This window comes from Belonocnema kinseyi, chromosome 9, assembly GCF_010883055.1.
Source record: "Belonocnema kinseyi isolate 2016_QV_RU_SX_M_011 chromosome 9, B_treatae_v1, whole genome shotgun sequence".
NCBI lineage: Eukaryota > Metazoa > Arthropoda > Insecta > Hymenoptera > Cynipidae > Belonocnema > Belonocnema kinseyi.
The window spans coordinates 18,620,828-18,629,992 of NC_046665.1; the positions used below are offsets into that span (position 1 = coordinate 18,620,828).

Sequence of the window (9,165 nt, forward strand, 5' to 3'; positions counted from 1 at the left end):
GATTTCGCCGGGAGCGGGTGCTAATCTGAAAAATTGCACCCGCTTCCAGCGAAATCGCGGTAAAATTTCAGCCACAACCACGTCTCACAACAGTGAGATAGGTGGTTTGGCACTGCGGGCCAAATATATATATATGAGCATATTTTTCCCTACATTAATTAACTTGTTATTAACTTTATTATAATTCATTCAGAAGCATTTTTGTAGTAAATGAAAAATTTTAAAATCTATATAAGAGAAATTCAAAATTTATTCAAAATGCATACCATAAAAGTTTAAGGGCTTGAAAGCACAGGGCCACAAGATGAAATTGAGATGGAGCATCTTTCAGACTATTTGACCTTTATGTTTTTGGGGTCGTTGATCACGACCCCGGTATCCATATGACCCCATCACATCTAGATTAAGTTCAAATGAAGGTCAAACACCTTAATTCGATTGATGCAATTTTTTGACCCTGGATTCTGAAAGAGCGGAAAAAATTACGTCCGAATACGTCTTGACCTGTTTGTCGAACCGATCTGTGAAGGTCGTTTGGAGGTCATCTAGAGGACAAATCCTTCTTTTAATCTCTCGGCTGATGTCTTAGTTAGGAACGGGGCTCGAACCAGTAGACCTTTACGTTTCTGGGATCGCTGATCAAGATCACTGTGTCCATATGACCCTATCACGTCTAGATCAAAGTCAAATCAAGGTCAAACTCCGTTATTCGAATGATATAATTTTTATGACACCCCTGATTCTGTTTTGTGTGTCTATTCGTATATGTTGGTACTGTGCGTAGACTCGTGGGTATCTGGGCGTTTATGTAGGTGCTGTGTATGCCTATCTATGCCTATGTGTATATGTATGTGATGTATGTGTCTGCGAGTAGATATGTGTTAACTTACGTGGGCCCGTTTGTATGTGTGGGCGTATGTCTTTTTGCGTATGGGGTACAATCTGAGTCATTGTATGGATCCGTGTATCCCTATATGTGTCTGTGTGTGTGTGTATCTGTGCTGATTCCGCTCATTTCTCAAGGATTTTTGGCGCTATGGAAAAAATTTCGAGTGTTGAAGCAAATTTTTATTTAAAATTTGAGTTCAGATGTTATATGACGAGATTATTTAGGTTGGAAGAATGGATTCTTTTAATGGAATCGCTGAAGTCCCCCAAATTTTCAGGGAAGCAATCAATGTGGGAATGGAGGAAATGGATCTTGAAATTCATTAAGCATCCCAACTTTCGGTAGTTTTCCAACAGTCTGTTAGCAATATTCTTGTAATCAGAGTCTTTGTTATTTCCCAAAATTTTTTTTTGAATTTCTTTGAAACTACTCCAAGCTTCTCTCTCATTAGTTGTCATTCTCATTTCGAAATCATCATCATTCATAAGTTCCCTTATTTGGGAACCATCGAAAACACCTTAATTGGTTGTTATTTCAGTAATATTGGGAAATTTCTCAAATATACACATGAAAGCATCGCTCTCCGATACCCTCATTGCTTTGATAAGCTACGTATTTAAAGAAGCCGAGTTTGATACGCAATGGTGGAAGGATGACTTTATGACTAGGAATGAGACTCTCTTGTGTTATGCACATAGATTCTGGAGTTAATTCTTGCCTGAGTGGCCACTCCTTTTTCACATAATGTTGTTCTCGGGCACGACTGTCCCACTCACAAATAAAACATGGATACTTTGTGTTTCCGCTTTGTTGACCTAATAAAATACTGGTTATTGAATGACCAACCGGTATAGGGGCATATATGTTTTCCACTGCGAAGTAAGACAACTTTCAAAGTCCTCACTGATGAATCAATAAATAGTCGCCAGTCACTAGCTACATATTCAACTCTTTTATACTCATTTATCAGCCCTTCAACATCATTGCAATAAACCAAGCCTTTTGCTTTAGAGAAGAATTTCCGGAATGAGCGATCTCGATCACGATAAAAACTCACTCGTGTACCTGGAGCTAAAAAATTCTTCTTTTTTAATCTAGAACCTACAAGTTCGGAAATTTCTTTCGAAAGTTTTGCGTCTCGAACCAAGCCACTTAGCTCGTCTTGAGTAAAACCATGACAATTTCTGGGCTGACCATGTTCTGATTTTTGCGATCCATTTAGCTCGTCATTTTGCTGATCTTCGAATGCTTCAAATGTCATTCTTTTATCTGTATCATTAGTTTCTGTTTTAAAAGAGACTTCGTCAGTAAATATCTGATGTTTACTTGCAACCTGTTCAATGCTAAATAAAACAGCATGAGTCACAGATTGAACAGATGAATATAATATTGTAGAATTATTCTTTATATTTTATCCAAATCTATTGGTCAAGCAGAAATAGCAATCAATGTCATGATCTTTTGGCTCTCGCCAGATCGTAGGAGAAACAAATGTCTATTTCTTCTTTTCCAATCGCTGACACTGGGTTTCCGAGTCCCTGTATCGCACGGCTACTTTTTTTGTGTCTGCCATGACGACTTGAACGCCTTCACCCAGGGACTTCGCCGGTGACCCGTTGCCCGTCACCACGTGGAGGTGCCCTGGGAGCAGGCACAAAAAATGTCGATTCACGATGTCCCTTCTTATATAGCATATTACATAAGTAATAAATCTTGGCCTCTGTTTGACCTAGAGAATGACCCTGTTGGTCAAATCTAAGGTCATCCCTTACCGTGAAAATTCTCAACAGTTCAATGTGATTTCGTAAAATGATAGGCCCATGGTCTGATTTTTAAAGTCGGTTGAATGTAAACACTCAAGCTTGAAATTAAACATTAACTCATGCAATTTCTTATTTTAGACTCTGAACCTATCATTTCACGAAATCACATCCACCGGGATCGTGATCAGCGACCCCAAAAACATAAAGGTCCACTGGTTCGAGACCCGTCAAGACGTATTCGGACGTAAAGTTTTCCCCTCTTTCAGAATCCGGGATCAAAAAAATTGCATCAATCAAATTAAGGTGCTTGACCTTCTTTTGACCTTCACCTAGTCGTGATGGGGTCATATGGACAACGGGAAACGTAAAGGTCCACTAGTTTGAGACCCGTTCCTAGCTAAGAAATCAGCAAAGAAATTAAAATAAGGATTTGACCTCTAGATGACCTCCAATCGATCTTCAGAGGTCTGTTCTACAAACAGGTCAAGACCTATTCGGACGTAAAATTTTCCGCTCTTTCAGAATCTGGGGTCAGAAAAATTGCATCAATTGAATTAAGGTGTTACACCTTCATTTGGCCTTGAGTTAGACGCGATGGGGTCATACGAACACCGGGATCGTGATCAGCGACTCCAAAAACGTAAAGGTCCACTAGTTCGAGACCCGTTCCTAGCTAAGAAATCAGAAAAGATTAAAAGAAGGAATTTATCTCTAGATGACCTCCAAAAGACCTTCAGAGGTCGGTTATACAAACAGGTCAAGACGTATTCGGACGTAAAATGTTCCGCTCTTTCAGAATCCGGGGTCAAAAAAATTGCGCCGTTCGAATTAAGGTGGTTGACCTTCATTTGACCTTGATCTAAATATGATGGGGTCATATGGACACCGGGTTCGTGATCAGTGACCCTAAAAACATAAAGGTCAACTAGGCTGAAAGATGCTCCACGTCAATTTCAACTTGTGGCCCTGTGTAATTAAACTTAATTTTAAGTTGAATGTTTAAAATTACAGTATAATCATAATGATAATTGGAAACGTTAGAAATCGACAACCGAAATATAATCAGAAAAGGTGAAGCTTGTATGAATTAGAAATTTGATTTTTTGAATAAATTTAAGTCCCTGCGAGGTTATTATTTTAATCTCAAATTTCATATATATTGAAAACCTAGACGGAATTAAGATCAGGGTTAGTTTCTGATTTTGATAAAGTCATGATGTCATGATAAAATCATGATAAAGTCCTAATGTGGAGGAAGGTCTGCGAAAAAAAATTTTTAACTTACTTATTTAGGGTTATGAAAATATTTTAATTTAATTTCCCTAATATATTATTTTTAACATACGAGTCATTTAAGAATAACGCTTTACATATTTTATAGTCTTTAATAAATATAAATCTATAATAAATATCAATCATACAATAACTTAACTTTCCGCTTATGAATTTTTGCATTGTGATTTTATGCATTAAGAGCACTTGTTGTGCAATGTTTGAAATAAGGGAACAATTTTGAGAGTTGACATTCAAACTCATGTCAGAAAAAAGAGAAAATAATTGCTTTTAAATCGCTTAATACAGCTAAGCTTAAAATTTGTATGTCACAGTTGTGATTATTCTATTTTTAAGTTTTTAAATTTGTAAGTAAAATAATTAAATTTGTATATGTAAATAACAATTAAAAAATTATACATTTTTTATTGTCAGTAAATTTAACAGAAAAATTAAGAGTTTTAAAAATTTCAAAAACATTTTTAAAAGGTGTTTGAGGATTTAAAAAGGCTTTAAAAGCATAAAAAAAATAATCATATTTCTATGAAAATTGAAAATGATTTTTTATTTCGAATAATTAATTTCAAGAGAATATTTCAAAACATTTCAAAGGATTTCGAAAATTGTCAAAGACAAATCTGAAATATTTGAAGGCAATTTATTTAACTTTGAAATAATTCAAAATAATTTCTGGAAATTTGGAATACTTACAAAAAAGTCGAAGCAAAATGTAGAGTTTTTAACATTTTAAAAAGCTTCAAGGGTATTGAAAGATTTATAGATTATACAGAAATTTTCTTAAGATACCTGGAAAAATGTAAAACAATTTTTTATTCTGAAAAAATAGTTATAGGAGCATATTTCAAAAGATTCTAAAAGAAATGCAGATTTTTATGTAAAAATAACAATTGAAATGATATTAATTTTGTATGACTTGAAATAAATTTAATTAATTTAATTTTCATTGATTCTGACATAAAAAGTCTGAAAATGGTATAATTTTGTAAATTAAAATTTGTTTTCATTTATTCATCAATTTAGTAAATTGAATATGATAGCGTTGGATTTCTTTATTTTTAATTTTCCAACAATACGACTTTCAATGTTTAAAATTGTCTATTTTGCCGTTTAACGGCAGGAATTTTTTTCCTGAAATAAAACGATCATTTTGCTATTGCTTCAAAAGATATTTCTCAATTTAAAATTGTTTGAAAACCTGCGAAAAACATTTTTTTAACTTATATGTAGATGTTAAAAAAAAGATTAATATGCTGAACCTGAAATTTCTTCAATTTAAACCAAAGGCATATTTTATAATCCTGCTTTTTCAGTAGAAAATTTCTTTCGAGATTCAGAAATTTTTTATTATTTTGGTGTGTGACTTTTTCTCGTTTTTTCTTGATTTTCACACGTTTTAAACACCACAATATTTTTCCCTTCATTGAAAAAGATAATAATAGATATATTTGATACAAACTAAAGAAAGCTCAGGTTTGATATGTTCAACATTTAAAAAAAAAAAAGAGTGCATTTAATTGAATCCAAAATAATACTCAATAAAAGTCAAAAAAATTAAATTTTAAGACAATAATAAGAATAGAAGATATTATACTTCTAAATCTATTCTTTAGTTTCTTGGGATATCATCCTACAAATTTTTCTCCCTCAGCTCAAACGATGCGATTAATTTTAGCATTTTCACCCTACCCTGATTTTGAAGTGAGAATTACCATTGCTATCTACATTAAACCATGACAGAGGACACCAATAGACTTCGTGTTACATCTGATCCTAGCAAAAATTCTGGATTACTCTATGTTTCTCCAAGTTTTACCAGTAGAATAGGCAGAACCAAGAACAAGACCTATTATACAGTTGTCGCCCTCAACTGTTTGAAAAAGACACCAGTCCCCGATATTGATTTCTTTAGATTCAATAGTCCACAAGGTCAGCGCAGCCCATATTTTGTATGTATGGAATTTGTAGGGGGGGGGGGGGTAAAAATGTTATTTTAGTTTGTGTTTCTTTTAAAGGAAAGGTTCTTCGTACATCATTTCTGCAGATAAATGCGTTTATAATTGTATTTAAATCTAATTTATTCAAACAATCTTGGTGAATATGTAATATCGCCAGATTATTTTGCCGCTTTTGCCTCATTTTGGATCTTAAATACGTTTTCAGACGTTTTAACGCAGAGAATGAGCGCTCATTCGTACAAGTGCTAGTAGGAATGGTTAATAGAAACTTTTATCAGTTTTTTGCACTCTATAAGAAGACTACCAATCTCAACATTATCATTTTAAAAAGTAACTACGTCCTTCAGGCACTCGAGTTTCACATTTGTTACTGCAATTATGTATGAAAATATATCACGGTGTAAATGTAGTTTCGTTGGGTCGAAATCATCCTCTTTATAAAATCTTATAATCTCATCAACACTAGAGCCTTCCTGACCAATCACAAAGTTTTCAAATGAGTTCAGAAGTTCCATTGTTTCAGATGTAAAGCGAATATTTATCGAGCTTAAGACCTGATCATAAATTTCGAAAAATGGTTTCCTGTAGTAGCTCTCAGAGGTAGAAAATATATGTGAACTGCCTTCCGTTTCCAACCGTTGTGAACCTTTTCGTTATCGAGGTACTTCGGGTTCTTCTAAATCCAGATGCTTTGTACATCCACAAATCCTTATTCAGTACTTCGACTGTGTGGAAGATTTCAATCATTACGGTAAGCAAAAAGTAGAACCCAAAACTCTGGAGTTGTTTAAGGAACCCTGCTGTCATGGCAGCTGCTTAATTTTCTTCGGCATGAATTGTCAGGCGAAAATTTATTCTCAAACACCACCTGAAAATAAAATATTATTGAAACCACACATCAATTAAAATGATTCATAAATTTACATAATTACAATTTATAAAATCACCTTATTGGACAAAATTGAGATAATTGAGGGCTTTCTGTAGACTGTAAGTGTCGGAACCAAGCAAGTCTCTTTGGCGAATCGCGTATAAAATTTATCATGTGTTTTGTGACACCGATGAAACTTCGAGCACATTGTACATCTTCCATTGAATCTTGAACAGCAAGGTTCAAATTATGTGGACTGCATAGCACAAAAAAAGCTCTAGAATCTACTTCTTTTATGCGAACCTTTAGACCAGATGAACAGGCACTCATATTTTTAGCCCCGTCGTAACACTGGCCTCTTAAGTTTTTAATATCCTGGTTATATCGAAGGAGGACGTCAGTTACAATATTGAATAGCGTTTCTGATTTTGTAATGTCGGTTTCGTAAAACCACATCAAAATTTATCTAATTGCCAAATCGTCCGTTACGATTCTGAAGCAAATGCAGACTTGTTCTTATCTGGAAGTATCCGAAGTTTCATCAAGAGTTAAAGCGAAATAGGTGACCGAATTGACTATTTCGACATGGTATCGCTCTGTTTCATTGGCGATCCTGTCAATCATTTCATTGATTATGTCAAAATGTAACCAAACATTATTCGTTCGACGAAGCCAGGCTTTAAGTATTGGAACATCTTCTGCTCTCATGTGCAATGCCTCCAAAAGATTAGAGCGCTCGTCGTTATTAATTCCTCCTAAAGCCAGTCCCTGTTTAACTAAAAATATGACTGTAGTGAATATCTTAGTTAAAGCTATTCGAGCTTTTTCCATTTCCATTTGCTTTGCTGTTGCAAGAAGCGCTCTAACGTTGGTTTCTCCTTAACTTGCTTTAGCTTCTATCGAAAGGCGATGCAATGCGCTTCTCTCATGTGTCTGGAAAGTATGTCGGCGTTTTTCCAAGTTTACGTTTCGAGACGTCATATAACTTGACGGAATTAAATGTTTATTTACTGCTTCGGAACAGACGCTACAAACTGCTTTATTTTGTGAATTTAATAACAACCACGCATATGTAGTCTTCCAACGAATAAAAGTGTTAGGAGCATTACCCCCTGTAAAAAAATCAATTAGGACTTGTTAATTGTGGTTCAATTAAATTAATATGAAAATACAACAAAATATAAGGCTAACGAAACTGAACAATTGTTAACAAATTATTAATGTCGTAATAATAAGAAATTAGAAAAATGTTCTAAAATATAGCTTGCTACAAAAAATTCCTAAAATTTTATTGATTTTTTGCGCGACGTGTGAAATATTTATAAAGATATAAAAAAAGATCATAAAAAATCTCAATTGTTAGATAATTTTTAAAAAGATGCAAAATTACAAAAAGCCATGGTTTTTTATAGAATTTTTGTAGAGGATCGCTTTTACGATGGTATATTAAATGTGTTCTTAGTCAAACGTTAGTTCATAGATTGTGTGTTGGTTTTAAAACTGATTCTCAAAGGGTCGTGTGCCCTGCGAAAATGGCATATTGGCATTTCGAAACAGTATTGAACGAATACATTTCAAATCTTACAGGCTGGCGGGCGACACTCTGTGAGACGAAATGCACTTTTTTCGTTGAAAAAAGTCCAGAGCCTTCAATTTTCGTTCGATTTTGAATTTTTTTATAAATTAAAGTTCATTAAATTCTGAAAAGCTTGAAGCTCCGAACCTTTGTCTCCTGTACTTGTTCATTTATCATTTTTTTACTCAAACTAAGGAAAAACTGAAATTTTGTGCATAACAATTTGTTTACGCTTTAATAACTAATTTGGCCAATTTTATATTGTCTTAAATAAATGTTTAAGGACTCATAAAATATAAATAATTTGTTCGTTATTTAATTTATTTGTTATGAACAAATTTTGTGGACAAATTAGCAAATAGTCTTATTATCGGTAAAAAACTCATTACACAATTATAATAAACATTGTTATAAACAATTCTTGTGGCAAAATATTAAATTTTGAGATTTTTTCAAATTACAATTTCCTTCAATCGCCAGAACGACTTATTAATAATATTCATTCATATTCATTATTATTTTATAAAGCTAACAATTTAAATTTCTATAAACTAATTAGATAAACAAATTTTTCGCACCAGAAATGTTTTAAGCTGTTAGTCAAATGACTGCTAGTGTCACAAATATTTGATAAGTTAAAAACATCCATTGTTATCAATAACACAGGCCAACAATTCTCAGAACCAGAGACCAGACCAAGGTTAATACCAAGGTATTACTCGAAGGTTTTTGCTGCGCTGAATCCGAATCTGACCTCAGAAAAATTCCATCACCCTCAGTTTTCGAGATATTCTAACCTAAAAGGGTCAAAAACCCGT

At 33.7% G+C, this 9,165-nt stretch overlaps 2 protein-coding genes across 3 annotated transcripts in view; both read right to left on the reverse strand.

The window, feature by feature from the left end:
* The window catches only part of LOC117180893 (histone-lysine N-methyltransferase SETD1B), a 436,186-nt gene that overhangs the window by 61,557 nt on the left and 365,464 nt on the right, over nt 1-9,165 (reverse strand). The gene's annotated exons all lie outside the window — the stretch shown is intronic.
* On the reverse strand, nt 6,116-7,162 carry LOC117180894. The gene is made up of 2 exons (XM_033373487.1): nt 6,848-7,162; nt 6,116-6,768 (listed from the first exon to the last, which is right to left on the reverse strand). Exons 1-2 carry the CDS (start codon nt 7,099-7,101, stop codon nt 6,717-6,719), a joined length of 306 nt encoding a protein of 101 aa, XP_033229378.1. The 5' UTR covers nt 7,102-7,162; the 3' UTR covers nt 6,116-6,716.

Coding starts and splice junctions, on each gene's coding strand:
- LOC117180894 (XM_033373487.1), bottom strand. CDS start 7,101: ATGAGTGCCTGTTCATCTGGTCTAAAGGTTCGCATAAAAGAAGTAGAT. Junction 6,769..6,847: donor TCTCAATTTTGTCCAATAAG/GTGATTTTATAA, acceptor TTTTATTTTCAG/GTGGTGTTTGAGAATAAATT.